General features: G+C 44.0%; 1 protein-coding gene across 1 annotated transcript in view; it reads left to right on the plus strand.

The window, feature by feature from the left end:
• SNX18 (sorting nexin 18) overlaps positions 1 to 16468 on the plus strand; it is a 52340-nt gene that overhangs the window by 23455 nt on the left and 12417 nt on the right. Inside the window, exon 5 of the mRNA XM_021712036.1 lies at positions 4 to 1184. Within this exon, the coding sequence (XP_021567711.1) occupies positions 4 to 1184 (1181 nt within the window). The remainder of the gene's footprint in view (positions 1 to 3; positions 1185 to 16468) is intronic.

The raw sequence follows: 16468 nt of genomic DNA on the forward strand, positions 1-16468 counted from the left end.
CAGCCAGGGCAGCGACGACGACTGGGACGACGAGTGGGACGACAGCTCCACGGTGGCCGACGAGCCGGGCGCGCTGGGCAGCGGCGCCTATCCGGACCTCGACGGCTCGTCCTCGGCCGGCGGCGGCGCTGCGGGCCGCTACCGCCTGTCCACGCGCTCCGACCTGGCGCTGGGCTCCCGCGGCGGCGCGGCGCCCCCGCAGCCCCCGCCGTCGGGCGCCAAGAGCTCGGCCACCGTGAGCCGCAACCTCAACCGCTTCTCCACCTTCGTGAAGTCGGGTGGGGAGGCCTTCGTGCTGGGCGAGGCGTCGGGCTTCGTCAAGGACGGGGACAAGCTGTGCGTGGTGCTGGGCCCCTACGGCCCCGAGTGGCAGGAGAACCCCTACCCCTTCCAGTGCACCATCGACGACCCCACCAAGCAGACCAAGTTCAAGGGCATGAAGAGCTACATCTCCTACAAACTGGTGCCCACGCACACGCAGGTTCCCGTGCACCGGCGCTACAAGCACTTCGACTGGCTGTACGCGCGCCTGGCCGAGAAGTTCCCGGTCATCTCGGTGCCCCACCTGCCCGAGAAGCAGGCCACCGGCCGCTTCGAGGAAGACTTCATCTCCAAGCGCAGGAAGGGCCTGATCTGGTGGATGAACCACATGGCCAGCCACCCGGTGCTGGCGCAGTGTGACGTCTTCCAGCACTTCCTGACGTGCCCCAGCAGCACCGACGAGAAGGCGTGGAAGCAGGGCAAGAGGAAGGCGGAGAAGGACGAGATGGTGGGCGCCAACTTCTTCCTGACGCTGAGCACGCCCCCCGCTGCCGCCCTCGACCTGCAGGAAGTGGAGAGCAAGATCGACGGCTTCAAGTGCTTCACCAAGAAAATGGACGACAGCGCGCTGCAGCTCAACCACACGGCCAACGAGTTCGCGCGCAAGCAGGTGACGGGCTTCAAGAAGGAGTACCAGAAGGTGGGCCAGTCCTTCCGCGGCCTCAGCCAGGCCTTTGAGCTGGACCAGCAGGCCTTTTCAGTGGGCCTCAACCAGGCCATCGCCTTCACCGGAGATGCCTACGATGCCATCGGCGAGCTCTTCGCCGAGCAGCCCAGGCAGGACCTGGACCCGGTCATGGACCTGTTAGCGCTGTATCAGGGGCACCTGGCCAACTTCCCGGACATCATCCACGTTCAGAAAGGTAACGCTTGGCCTTTAGAGCAGATGATACGGAATGTGTTGTTCAAGCCGCAAGGGATGACTTTGGGGTTTCAGGCTTATGTTCTACAGGTCGGGAAGAGGGCAGGGATGTGGACCGCCAGGCTATTTCCCTGGGGCGTAGGGGAGGTTGGTGGACCTCCCTCGTATCTTCCAGTAGGGAATACGTACTCTTCAGTGACGGTTCAGAGAGTACTTTTTATGACAGTGCTATTCTTGCAGAGCTTGAATAGTTGGGAAATGAGCGGTTCAGGTCGGGAATACTGTGATGAGAGTTAAATTAGGAGGGGACCCAAACCACGTTAGGCATCCATTTGAACGCTGCTGTGTCACTTGGTGGGTTTCAGAAAGCGAGGAAATCGATGTCTGCAAATAAAGGTAAGTCTGCTTTCATCCTCCACACCTCTCAATCCCTGCTATGTAGCGGAATTAAGACAAATCCTCTGAGCTGGGGCAGCTTAAGAACTTCCTGCATAGGATTCTTGCTTGCAACCTTTGTAAAATGAGGTAAAAGATTCACTCTGGTGTCAGTGAGTTTGAAATCTGTTAACCTACTGAAATTAAGAACATTAATTAGGAAAGCTGTGTAGGGAAACTATACACAGAATGTATGTAATCTGAGTATTGTATCAGAGTAGTGTTTCTGGTATCCCAGCAAGTTAGCAGTCCAACTGTCAGATTTTCTTTTTATTAGTTATTAGTAGTTATTAGTGTTAGTAGTTATTGTTAGTATCTCCAAGATTTGCTGAAGTGCTGGAATTTGCAAATTCTTTTTTATAAAGTAAATTACAGCAGTAGTACCTGGCTTAACGTTACTAATGTGCACTTTGATGTAGTGCCTTGATTGAGAGACTGGGGAGGTGTTGGAGTTAGGGAGCCTGGCTGTCTTGCCTGTAAAGTCCAGTGTGGGGGAGGGTGGGTAGAGAGAGTCATCTAATCCAACTTCCTGTGGAGGAAGGGAGGGAGGGAACCTATGGGGATCTTCAGGTCTGGCCTGCAGTGATGAGGTGCTGCCTTTCCAGTGGACCTGTCCATTTAGCAACAACCCTGATCTTTATATGTCTTTTCCTTGTCTTGAACTAAAGCTTGCCTCTCTTGATTGTCTTTCTGTTCCCTGGAACTACACAAAATAAATCTATTTCTCATTGACATGTCAGACCTTCAGACACTTGGAGGCAGCAGTCTTGCTTCCTCCCTGCTTCTCTCCTTCCACTTCCAAATGTGTGACTGATCTTCTGACTCTTACCACGGGGGAGTGGTCAAACTTTGCGATGAATCTGTTGTTGCTGCTGCTAAAAAGGATACCCAGTGTATCAGTTCCAATTTTAGTAGAGAATAGTAGCTTTCTTGGCAATTTACAGTTTGTGAATGCAGTCTAATATTGAGTTAGTTTTTGAGCAGTCATATTGCTGTTGGTCTATACTGAACCTGTATTTACATTCCCTATACCTTTTTTGCATAAATTATTATGAATCTTTGACTTTTTTGACTGATGTTGGTGGAAGTGGCTTTTTGAGCCTTTCATGCAGGACCTTAGCATTTAAATTCCATTGTGTTATATCATTCTAAACCCTTGCTGGTTGTCTTTTTACACATTTCTATGAGTTTATGCAAATTGTTGCTAGTTGCAAGAGGGTGGAGCCACATACACCTGTGCTGCAGGTGTCTCTGCAGGTTGGCATCAGTTTACTCACTGTCATTCTTGCCATGCACTCAGCCTTTATCAAGTGCCTCGCTGCTGAAATTACGTATAAGAGATGGTATGTGTTTGTCCTGTTTTGAACTTACAACAGTAGTCTACTTAGTCTGTTAAAGCATCTCGTTTTATTTTTTTTTTTTTAATCCTGGAACTGGATTTGTCTCCTATTGTTTGGGATTTGAAAAACCACCTTCATTAAAACCAGTATCATTTTATGTGGTTTAAACAGATTCAGGGGCACTAAACATAATCTCTAGGAACTTTGGAAAGAACATCAGTTGATATTCAATATGGTTTGTTTCTGCTGTAACGCTGGCATGTTACGTACAGTGAGCTTATGTGCCTAGATGACATGTCTTTAGAGTGTTCTTCCACTTAAAGCCACAGTATGCAATACATGAGGCTAAACAAACGCATTTGCTTACAACAGTATTTATCAAGGATCCTAGTGTCAGTGATTTTTAGGAGTACTATTAAGACTAATGTCATAAGCCAGGGTAAAGCTTTTTGAGCATATTCAGGACTCCTGGGGGGAAAGAGCAACTCACACTCCCCATCCCCGTTAACTGTGTTACTGCAGGAATGGATCTCTTTTAGTCTGTGCACTTGGGGAATTTTTTCCCCGTTAAGGTCTCAAAGCCATTGACTTTTGAGACAAGAACAACAAAAAATACATAAAAAGCTTGAAGCAGTTTAACCAATCTTTTGTTTTAAGTATTTGGTCCAAAGCTTGTATTTCAACTTTAGGGGAGAAATGTAAAGATTCAAAGTAATTATTTCACCTATTGAGTTCTCATCGTTTAAGAGAAAAAGTTTTACGACTTGGGTATTTTATGTGTTCTAATCATAAATTAGGAAGACCACATTGAGATGAGCTAGAACATGATTAGAAAGTATATTTTCATTACTAAAGCAGTAAGGAGAGATAATGAGACTTTTTTTTCTTCTTAATTCCTAGTGAAAAGGAAAGCAACTTTAGGCTTCTGAGTTTTTTTCTCTGGAAAACTGCTGTGGTCAGCCAGCTCTTTATAGGTTCTAGATCTGTGCTAATTGATGCTGTATGTGTATATAAGTGAAATAGCCACGTGCGGCTATTTCATTTTAAAATTAAATATAATTAAAAATTAAGTCACCAAGTTCCTCAGGCACCTTAGCCATATTTCAAGTGCTTCATAACCAGTGGCTACCGTATTGGGCAGCAGAGATTTGGAACTTTTCCATCATTGCTGAAAGTCCTATTGGTTAGCACTGTGTTAGACAATTGGCTGTAATTTTAACTGTCAACACTGTCAAAAGTTTCTCTAACAAATTAGTTATCTTTCTTTTTATTTTTTGGCTTAAACAGCAAACATTTATTTTTCCTCTCGGTTTTGGAGGGTAGATCAGGATTCCAGCATAATTGGTTGTGGTGAAGGCCCTCCTCGTTCACAGAGGGCCATCCTCTTTTATCTTCAAATGGTGAAGAGCAGAGAAAGAGCCTTTTAAAATTTTATTTATTTTTTGAGTTGAGATCTCACCCTATTGCCCAGGCTGAAGTACAGTGGCACAATCATAGCTCACTGCAGCCTCAACATCCTGGGCCCAGGTGGTCCTTCCACCCCAGCCCGAGTAGCTGGGACTACAGGCACGCCACTATGTCTGGTTAATTTTTTGTAAAGACTGAGATCTTGGTATGTTACCCAGGCTGGGCTGCAACTCCTGGGCTTAAGCAGTCCTCTCACCTCAGCTTCCTCAAGTACTGGGATTACAGGTGTGAGCCACCACGCCCAGCCTCAACTTAGATATCTTTTCATGTACTTTCCTGATAGCTTTCTTTTTACTTGGTCATTTCATGGCATCTCCTCCTCCCTATAGGCTTTATTAATAAAGACTTGGAAGGGAAGCATGTCCTGGTAGATCCCACTTTAAGGAACTTCCCAGGCACTCAGCTCATGAGTGACACTTGAGCAGCACGAGCCTGTCATGTCCTGTTCAGAGAACACACTGGTTTCCAGATAGATGTCTGAGGCCATATTGGTGATGACCCAGCTACAGAATGAGGGTGGAAAACTCAAATACTCTTGCATTAAATGTGGTGGGCTGGCATTATTCTGATTTTACTCAGTATTAACCCATTGCTTATACTAATTTTAAATTGTTTTAGTGTTAGTGTAAGTATTGTTAGCAAACATGAAGATAGCTGTATGGTTCCTTTAGCTAAAATATAATTCTAGAACTTTTATTTTTTCATCAACTAATGGAATCTTAGATAAACAGACCTATTTAGGAGGTTAATGGAGTTGAGTGAAGGAGGAAGGTAGTTTGCTGTAGTCTGTAGTACATTAGGTGGGAATTCAGAATCTATTTGAATTTTATTTGTATTTTGCTTTACCTAACAGGAGTCTCCTAAATTCTTTGTTTGTAGGCAACTCATTGGTCCTTCACTAGGCAGTGTACTCATACTTCTCACCGATGCGTAACCCCTGTTGTCCTGAGTTTCCTTTCTATTTTTTTTTTTTTTTTGAGTTGGAGTCTCACTCTGTCGCCCAGTCTGGAGTACAGTGGCCGGAAGTGGCCGCTCCCGGCCACCACAGCCTCGACCTGCTGGGCTCCGGCGATCCTTCCGCCTCAGCCTTCTGAGTAGCCAGAATTACAGGCATGCGCTACCACGCCTGGCTGATTTTTTGATTTATTGTGGAGATGAGGTCAAGCCGGCCAGGCGGGTCTCCAACCCGCGGGCTCAGGCAATCCACTCACCTCAGCCTCCCAAAGGCGTGGGATTACAGGTTGAGCCACCGATCCTGGCTCCTTTCTTTTCTTGAAATGACAGCATTTTATCTTCCCTCTTTCTCAGCCCCTCCTGTAGTATGTCTTTGTAATGCTGTGTTGACGAGTTTGGGGTAGTCCATAGAATATATTTTCTTATCAGTTTCTTAACATGTTCAGTTTTGTTTCCCAAGATATGTTTCATCTCTAGTATTTGAAAAAGCTAAGTCTAGATGGGAGCAAGTCATGGTTTACCTCTTGGGGGCTGTTGTGAAAAGGACTATAAAAGTTATACTATGAGAAATGTTGGTTTCAACTTTGTTTATGAATTTGCACTAGATAGCTGAAGGGAGTTACTTCAAGTGACATTTCTTTATTCCAGAGAAAAGGAATTATAAAATCATGTTAAATGGATTTGTTGGTACGATCTATTTTGAACTATGTGAAGCAAGGAGGCAGGACTAGATAAATAAACAAGTGGTCCTGTTTTCTGCACTCTTAAATATGCAAAACCTACTTTCTAAATGTTCCAGATGGAGCCTTCTTTTCAATAAAAACTAGCCCCAGGACCTCAGGAATGGTACACCAGTAGTGGGCCTATCAGTCGTGCTGGGTAGAATTTCACCAATGTGCTTCTTTTCACCACTAGTAGGGTTGGCCTGATGTCCCTCAGACATTAATTAAAGATAGCTGGAGTCCTGGCAGGGCACACAAGGTGAGACTAGGCTACAGGAGACCTTCTGTCTGCTAGCCATTCTCCTGTGGCTAAAAATAGCACGGAGAGGGTGGTGCCCATAATACAGAGGAAAGCTCAGAGAAGTTGGGCTGTTTGCAACTTCATCCTTATGTTGAAACCTCTGGGCTAGAAATTGAGACCTTTCATCCTTTGTGTTTTTGCCGGTCTTAATTGACCCTATTTCTCCTCTCTGCCGCATTCACCCCGGCTGCTTTCTAAAGAAACTTCACTTCTAGCCTCACCCTTTGCCCCAATTTGTATTTTCTTAGTGAAAATAAGGTAACCTTTGGGGCTTTTGAAAAAGATGACTCAGTTGTTTGGTTAAAATGTCAGTGTGACTGGCCAAGGACAGTATTGAACATGTAGCTAGGTGGGGACACCGCCCACATCACCCTGTCAGTGGCTTCTCAGGCCTTCCTTTTCGAGCCATGAAGCCCTCCTTAAAACTGGCACTGATCACTGCAGGACTGGAAGGAGGCAGAGGAACTGCACTCCCACCCAAGTTCTCCCAGTAACTCTTGGAGCCCATGGCCTCAACTGGGCTTTCCTCTTGAGTCAGGAATGTCATCCCGTCTGATCATTTTAGGACTTCCAAGAATAATGACTCTCTGAGCCAAACAACTGAGAAGTTCTGGGATTCACTTGCAAACGTGACACTTTTCTTAAGCCATGTTCTTTTTCTTCAGGTTGAATAAAAATCTGTTGTGTATAGTTTCTAAGTAGTTGTTGTTGTTGCTTGAATCGGATCTCAGTCTCACCCAGGCTGGAGTGCAGTGGCCCTATCATGGCTCACTGAAGCCTCAAACTCTTGGGCTTAAAGCAGTCTTTCCCCATCAACCTCCTGGGTAACTGGGGCTACAGGTGCTCATCACCATGCCTGGCTTTTGTGTGTGTATGTTTGTGTAGAGATAAGGTCTGGCTGTGTTGCCCAGGCTGGTCTCAAACTCCTGGGTTTCAGCAACCCTCTGGCTTCAGCCTCCCAAAGTGCTGGGATTACAAGTGTGAGTCACCACACCCAGCATGTCTAAGTATTTTTAAATCAAAGTTTCAGTGGCAAGTGAGATTAAATTTGCCATCTATTTGTGAAGCTCTGTGATGCCATTAATTAAATGATTATCACAAATAAAATGACACAGTAGTGCTTAACTCTGTTTGATGAGATTATATCCAGAAGGCAGACCGGTATCATCTGTCATCCCACATTTATGCAACACAGACTAGAATCTGGCTACTCTGCCAGTATCTGCAGGAGGGATGAGTAGGGCTCTGATTCTCGTGGGTTCTTTGACTAGTGACAGAGACAGGTCAGCCAGCCATGACAAATTGTTGAGAGCCTGGAGGAGGGGCTGGATTGTCCCTGGAGAGAGCTCCCCAGGCTCTGCCAAGGAGATGGGGCCGGGCTGGGTGGGCTGAGGGAGCTGAGCTAACCTGCCAGACAAGGGGCGGCGTGCCAAGCCAAGAGGTTGTGTGCAGAGCCTCATTGTGGTGGGCCCAGCATGGGCTCTGGAGAGCAGTGTGCCGGTGTAGGGGAACCTTAAACAGGCTATTTTAATCTCTGTAACCCTCAGCTCTCTCTGACCAAGTGGGAACACTTCCTCACAGATTTAGCAATGAGAATTAAATGTTATGGCTCATAGAAGATACTCACTAAATGTTTAATTTTGAAAAGTAGAAAGGTGCTTTTAAAGTGGGAGGCACTCCCCTTTAAGAGACAATCCCAGTAATCTTTTCATCAGTCCTTACAGCATATTACCAATTGAATTGCAGACACAAGTACAAAAGCCTAAGGTGTCTTCAGTAGCACTTAAATGTATATTTTAATCAGGCAGTCCTGTATTGCACGCCAGATCTTAACAGAGGAATAAATGTAGGTGTTATTTGGAGTCACCAGTTTGTTGTTCACATTAAAGCTTATGTGCAAATTCTCTCTACCAGCTCCTACCACCGCCAAATTACTTGTGTTCAGCTGCAAATCACTGTATCATCTCTCAGCTTCAGTTTCCTTGTCTGTAAATAATGAAGTTCATGATTTCCCAGGTACTATTTTGTTGGTTTTTGTTTTTAAATAGCATAATGTCTGCATTGAAAATAAAACACTCGAAACGTTTAAATATTGTTTCAGGCTGGTTTCAGTGGTGTTCATTCTGCTTATGTAACTAACCTGAAAACATGGAAATCCTTTATCAATTGATGTGAAATAACATTTATGGACATTTATGGACATTTAGTTCAGATAGCAAACATGCATCCCGGGCTTGCCCCACTAGGTGCTGCAGATACGGAAGTGATTAATACCTGGCCTCCTGCCTGCTGGTGAGGACTCCCAGATATTTTGAAACTGCAGTGTGGTGGATAGCTGGAGTCACTTCTCTCTGACTCAAATGAGGGATGTATTTATAGGGTCACCAAAGAGATAAATTGTGGTGTTTTTTTCCTCCTGCAAAATGAACTTATTTTGAGTTTTAAAAACTCTCCTCTCCAGAAGTAGAAACAATCTGATGTTGATCTTTTATTTATAGCTTGATTAAACTTTGGTGTGAATGAATTTTAGTTGACATCATTTCTATTCCTTTTCTTAGAACTTACCTCTCTGTGATTTGACTTTCCTCTTCTGCTAAAGAAATTATTAGTTAGCAGGTAGGGAGAGGAGAGAGTGATTAAGAAGGGGAGCTAAAATCATTAGGTTTATTCATGGAACCCTCTAAAAATTAAACCTGGTTTTAGTCAGCAAATATTTAAGTGCCCATCATTATCCAGGCACTATTAAAGATGCTAGGGTTGGCTGGGCGCTATGGCTTACTCCTGTAATCCCAGCACTTTGGGAGGCCAAGGCAGGAGGATTGCTTGAGCCAAGGAGTTTGAGACCAGCTTGGGCAACATAGTGGGACCTCATCTCTACAAAAAGAAAAAGGAAAAAAAAAAAAAAAGCTGCTAGGTTTGCACAGTGGCCAAAACAAAGATCTCCACCCTTGTGAAGCTTGCATTCTAGCAGGGTGGAGACGCACAATGAAAATCAAACACCAGAAGTAAATGTTAACGTATGTTGGAATATGGTAAGTGCTAGGAGAAAAATGTAGAGCGGGGAGAAAGGGCAAAGGAGGCAGGATGAAGTATTAGAAAGGGTGGTCAGAGTAGATCTCATTGGGAAGGTGAGATTTAACCAGAGACCTAAAAAGGTGAGTTATCCAGCAGGTATCTGGGGGAAAGTTCTTCAAGCAGGGAGTACAACTAAAGCAAAGGACCTGGGGTAGGCTGTGCTGGGCAGGTTGAGGAATAGCAAGGAGGTCAGCTGGTTGAAGCTAAGAGGATCCTAGTAGGACATGAGGTCACAGAAGGTCAGATTTGTAACCCTTTGCACGTCACTGTCAGGACTTGGAATAAGAGCTCAAGTCAAATGGAAGCAGTTGCAGGGTTTTGAGCCAAGGGATGACATCCAATTGGACATTTTAACAGGCTAACTCTAGTAATTGTGTTGAGGATAGAATGGGGGTGGGTTGGGGGGGACAGGCTGAAGTGGAAGCAGGGAGCCAGTTGGAAACTGCTCCAGGAATCCAGGTGAGAGGTGCTGGTGACCCGGACCAGGGCGGTGAGGAGGGGTCCCACTCTGAATAGTTTTAGAGGTGGAATCTACAAGCTTCCTGAGGAATGGGATCTGGCATATGAGAGAAAGAGGAGGCATATGTCTATGGTTTTTTAGTTCTTATTTCCAGCAGTAAGAATTGTTAGAGCAAGGTTGGGATGGGCAATCAAGACTTTAGTTTTTATTCTTTTAGCTAGATTGGGCTCCTTCATTCCATTCCACGTTTCCCCCAGCCCTACACAGGTTCAAACAGGCAAACGTCATATCTAATCTCCTTCCTTGTAGTATCCCCCTTGGAGCCTGTTTGTGTGTGTGTGTGTGTGTGTGTGTGTGTGTGTGTGTGTGTGTGTGTGTGTGTATGAATAGTGTTCAGTCATTGGTTAGTGTGTAGGTTTTTATGTTCTTGCGTTATATAGCTGCACTATTTTATACATGCACAGTAAGTACTTAATGAATGCTTGTTGAATTAATGAACTAGGCTCTCAGTAGCTACTTCATGGTTGACTTGGAAGTAAATGTCTTCTGTGATTTATAAAATGTTTTTGTTTACCATTTATATGATGATGGATAACAGTTTAAAAGTGTACAGGAAATAGAGATAGGATCTGGATATATTTTACAGATGAAGTCATAGTTAACATGAGTGATTTAGAAGACTATGTGTTTATGAAGTGGCTTTCCAAAATTCACTGGGGAAAAGAGAGGATGTTTGAAAATGCCTTATTTTATGTGTCAGAGAATCACGTCTCATGATTTTTTATTTTGATTCTTGGTGTTTAAACTAATGCGCACACACACATTCTTCTTTACTCTTTGGTAAGCTTGAATTGTAATACTTTTACTGCGATCCCTTTTGCCTAATTCAGAGTACAAGATCCAGAGAGAGTTACATTCACCTTGTTGATAGACTGGATACACGGAGCTTTGAGCTCAGGTGTTGACAGTAGGTACCTGCCCCCAGGGAAGACTTAGTTCCATAAGTGTGCATACAATAAGCTTAAAATAAAAGGTAGATTTAACTTAGTGCTGAGAATAAGAGAGTGCAGTGGGAGTCCAGGGGACAGAGAGTAATTGTCAATGTTTGTTAGAGACTTAGATGGGTAGCATTTGATTTTTCCCTTTGAAAGATGGTCAAAGTGTGACTTTTGGAGGCATATAGATGGAAAGTACAGTCTTGATCTTGTAAATGCTTTAGGATAGGCTTGTTAAGCGTACAGTAGTTGATAAGCTGGGTACCCACTGCCCAGGTCAATGACGGGGACTGAAGTGAGGAGCTGCCACTGTACGGTGTGACACACAGTTGTAGACATGTGCTGCGATGTGAAATAGGACAGAGGAGTCAATAATCAGGAGTGGGTAGGAGGGTTCTGGGGTGGCTTCTGCCAGTCTCAGCTAAGAAGAGTTTTGAGAACAGTTGGAAGGTTGCCAAGCAGGCAGAGCAGGGGTAGGGCATCTGGGCTGAGGGAGCCCTATGGGACTCGGTTTTGGCAGCCTCTCAGAACCAGCCGTGGAGTGGTTACAGCAGAAAATTGGGCCCCAACCTAGATCTGCTGAATCAGAATGTCTGTGCTGCCTGACACTGGTGTTCTTCGAACAGCTCCTCCCGTGCTTTTGCTGTGCTGCTAAGTTTGCAGCTGTTGTTTGAAGATGATGGAGGAAACATCATGGAACAGCAAACAGAGTGTAGACACGGTCAGACCTGCACTTAGTTGGACAGGTTCTGGGGCGAGGTGTAAAGGTGTAAAGCCTGAATCCGGGTGAAGCGAAACAGCGTAAAATCCAAAATGGGGGCAGTGTCCTCCAAGATGAGGAGGAGGAGACCGAAAGGGCTGTCTGCCTGCAGGTGTGTAAGAGATAGGGAAGAACATGAAATGACCAGCGAACTAGGGACTGTGGGGCCACTGATGGAGATACTTTGAGATGGCTCAGAGCAGGGCCTGTGGACCACAGCCTGTGGGCTAGATTCACCCAGGTGCCTGCTTGTTTATAGCACTTGAGCTAAGAGTGTTTTCTTTTCTTTTCTTTTCTTTTTTTTGAGTTGGAGTCTCAATCTGTCGCCCAGACTGGAGTGCAGTGGCTGCTCCCGGCCACTGTAGCCTCGACCTGCTAGGCGCCAGCGATCCTTCCGCCTCAGCCTTCCAAGTAGCTGGAACTACAGACGCGCTACCACGCCTGGCTAATTTTTTTGATTTATTGTAGAGATGAGGTGTCACCAAGTTGCCCAGGCGGGTCTCGAACCGGCGGGCTCAGGCAATCCACTCACCTCAGTTTCCCAAAGGCGCAGGATTACAGGCTGAACCACCGAGCCCAGCTTCTTTTATTTTTAATGATTCCATTTTTAATGGTTATATAAGTGCTTACATAGTAAAAACCTTGAATTTGCCTCTTGACCTGCAAAGCTTAAAATGTTTACTATCTAGCCTTTAAAAAATATTTGCTGACCCTTGACTTGGAGGGCAAGCAGATTAGGGGAGTGGGAGGTGTTGGTAGTCATTGCTGCTGTTTATTGAGTGCTTACTATGTAACTGGCAGTATTCCAAGCATGAATGTACATTATGTCTTAATTCCATGCAGGAGTGGGTATTACAGTAGAGTGGTTGTAAGCCTGGGCTGCTCGTGGGCACCAAGCACAGGCGGGCCTGGCAGAGCTACCGGAACTACAAGATGAGTTTGAATGCCTGCCAGCTTCACTGCATATCCATGGCCCATGGACTTACCTTCTCTCAGCCTCAGTTGCTTTGTGTGTAACATGGAATCACTATCTTATATTAGGGCCTAATATTTTTAAGCATTAATTATTAGCTACTGTTTTCATTTCCTAGGGTCTCTGTAACCAATTACCACAAACTGGGTGACTTACAACAATAGAAATGTATTATCTTATAATTCTAGAGATTGCAAACCTGAAATGAAGGTGTTGGCAGGGCCATGCTGCCTTCACAGACTCCAGAGGAGACCCCTTCCATGTCTTTTTGAACTTCTAGGGTGTCCTTGGTGTCCCTTGGCCTGTATCACTCCAACCTCATTTGATTAAAAAAAAAAATCAAACACTCCATTCTTTCATTATATTCTTCCTATGTGTGTCTCTCTGTCTTCTCTTCTTTTATTAAGGACACCAGTCATGATGGCTTTAGGGCCCACCCTAATCCAGAATGACCTCACCTCAACTAATTACATATGTAGAGACCCTATATTCAAATGTTACAGTCAGAGGTTCCAGGTGAATATAAATTTGGGGGGGAATACTATTAAACCCAGTACACTTTTTAACTCTCCCAGTTGGATGTTATCCCCATTTAGTGGTTGTGAAACCGAGCCTCAGTAAGTTAAGTGATTTCTAGGATCACACAACTAATGAGGAGAGCAGATTTAAGTGCGTTTTTTTTTGCCTTGACCTGACACTGGAGATCCTTACAGCACAACACGTATACTTGTTAGAAAATTGACTTTTATTCTATAGATGGTCAGCAGCCACTAAAGATTTTAAACTGCAGAATGACAAAAATAGCTCAGATATTTTGAGGACTTACTATGTGCCAGGCATGGTGCTTTGTGTTGTTTTATTTTTATTTGTAGAGTCAAGGTCTCTTATGTTTCTTAGGCTGGTCTGTACTCCTGTCCTCAAGTGATCCTCCCACCTTGCCCTCCCAGAGTGCTGAAATTACAAGCATAAGCCACCACGCCGAGCCTTGCTTTGTGTTTTGTATCTATTACATCTAGTTAAACGACATAGGCACTTTTGAAGTCAGTACTCTTCTTATTCCCATTTTGTAGATAGGAACTGAGCCACAAGACATTTAAACTGAGTTCTTGAAGGCATCCTTCACCCATGTGGCCTCTTCCAGGGTAGGGCTTTAGGAAGTTGTTCCTGTTGGTTGTGCACAGAGAAGAGGAGGCTCTTAAGAGTAGTCCGGGTGAGAGGATGGCTTCGGAATGGAGCAGGTGAACTCAAGACATTTGCTGGGTAGAATGGCAGGACTAAGAGAGGGGCTGGCTTTCCTGAGGAGTCTAGTATTACCTCTGAGGTTTTAAGTCTGGGTAGTATAAAGGGATGAAGCCAGTGAAAGAAAGGCAAGCTAAGAAGAGGAGCCGGATTGGAAGGAAAAAGAAGGAAGGGGGCTGAGGGGAGCCAAAGAAAATTCTATTTTCCAGGACTTTTATCGTATTTACTTACGTTGATGTTTGTGATTTTCACAAAAGCCACCTACTGTCTGTAGAAAGACATCTTTTTTATTTTTCTTTGAGTTGCGGTCTCACTCTGTCACCCAGGGTAGAGTACAGTGGCACAATTGAGCATGGCTTACCACAGCCTTGACCTTGTGGACCCAGGTGATCCTCCTGCCTCAGCCTCTCGAGTAGCAGGGATTACAGGCACATGCCACCACACCCAGGTAACTTTTTGATTTTTTTTTTGTAGAGATGACGTCTCACTGTGTTGCCCAGGCTGGTCTTAAACTCCTGGGCTCAAGCAGTCCTCCCACCTCTGACTCCCAAAGTGCTGGGATTACAGGCATGAGTCCCCACTCCTGGCTGACATCTTTAACTAAATAATAATAGATGTCATCATGAATAAACTGCATGTTTTCATGTTTTGTGACTTGTATTTCATGTATATTTTAAAACTTGATACATTTTTTAGGCACTCTGTTTTGTCTTTAATTGGTTATTTATGATCTCATACAGGGAAGTCCAGATGTGGCCAGAGTAAAGACTCATAGCCACCTGGTCCCTGCTAGCACAAGGAAGCAGGAAAACCACAGGGGTGCAGATTGAGGAATTATCCCCACAGCTTAGTGATTATTAAGTGATCACCGTTGTGCTGCTTACCAGTTAGTACCAACCTGGCTTCAATAGCATTTTGTGACAACGGAGTCTACGCTTTCTGTTACAAACTAGACATTACTTGGAAAAAATACTTGAGAACGAGAAATATGTTCTTTGAAAATATTCTGCTGTCTAACTGCACCGCTCTCAGAAGCCTCCTCGGGTCCCAGAAGGGCCCTGACTGTGTGAGTAGCTTCTGTCACTCTGGGTTCTCTTCTCAATAGCTGGTGTCACTTTACTTTTGTCCTTTTCCCATGTAGGGAGGCTTGTCTGCTTAGCAGCTTCTAACTGTCTTCGTCTTTCTAGAAAAAAAGAAAATAAGGTTTTCTTTTTTCTTACAGGTAATTCCAAAGTTCACTCTTTTTTTTTGGTACAAATGTTTGTTGTCAAGTGTAGACTAAACCCAAGGTGGCAGCTTGCAAACGTCTAGTGCTGATTTATTTGTACAGACAAATATCTATGTACCTGTTTCAAGTAGCAAAAGAATTAGGAAATTAGGAATTGTGAATTGCAGACCTCGGGCATCAATTGTGTTCTCTGAATTTAAACTATTATATGGATTTTATTTTATAAAATCAGTTGTTTCTTAAAGTTTTATTGTGTGTTCATCATTACCAAGAATATTATTTCTACCTCATTAAGATTTTATGGGTATCAAATCTTTAAGAAAAGAAACAATATATGCTTTTCCCCCCCTGTTCTCAGAGTGTACAGTTTTCATCTATATTTGCTTGGCCATAGCCAAACCAATTTTCACCATTGTATACAAAGACTCTTCTGAAATAAAACACTGTTTTCAGAAGTCTCTTGAAACTATCACCCTACTAATGTTGTCTCATTTTTAATACTCATTGTAAGCTGAAACACAAGAGCCTTTATATACATATATATAAAATTACCCAGCAATGAACAGTTTGCTTTACCAAATAAGCCACAAGGGATACAATCTTGTGATTTTCCTCTTCAATTTGGAGCAAGGCAAGCTGTGTAGATATATATATGCATAGTGAGTGAAAACAATCTTGTTTTATATTTACACTCAAGGGAACATTTTTATTCGTACTGGATGTCATTCTGCCCTTAAACATTAGGACGTTGCTGAATGAAGCTGTATGAGCAGTTTAATTAGGATATAAATAAAGCTTTTACCTAGAACAAACTACTACTTATTGTATTTTCAGGACCAAACCAAGCTTAGAGACTTGAATTCCTTAAATGATTAATTTTTTAAAATAAGCAACCAGTTTTTTTTAAGCAGTTGATTATCCTTGTCCTGACCCCTTTCCCTCCTTTTAAAAATGGTTCAAAAGTTCTCTGTCATTTATTATTTATGAATTGAAAGTGAATTTTAAATTAATTTGATTTGAATTTTGATAGTTCTTACCCTTAAAACCTTTAGTCTCTTTAGAAAATTGTTTTACCCAGCGTGAGTTCAATATCAATGATTGTACTCTCCAGAGTCTATGAAAGTGGTCCAGACCTGGAGCCCACCTAGTATGGTTTGACGTAGTAAATTTTTCCCTAAGCTTCATTTTCCACTTTTTAAAATGGGGGGTGAGCCGGGCTCGGTGGCTCAGCCTGTAATCCCGCACCTCTGGGAGGCTGAGGTGAGTGGATTGCCTGGGCCCGCGGGTTCGAGACCCGCCTGGGCAGCGAGACCTCATCTCTACAATAAATCAAAAA

The sequence above is a fragment of the Carlito syrichta genome, unplaced genomic scaffold, assembly GCF_000164805.1.
Source record: "Carlito syrichta isolate Samal-C Ts95f unplaced genomic scaffold, Tarsius_syrichta-2.0.1 Scaffold303023, whole genome shotgun sequence".
NCBI classification, from domain to species: Eukaryota; Metazoa; Chordata; class Mammalia; order Primates; family Tarsiidae; genus Carlito; species Carlito syrichta.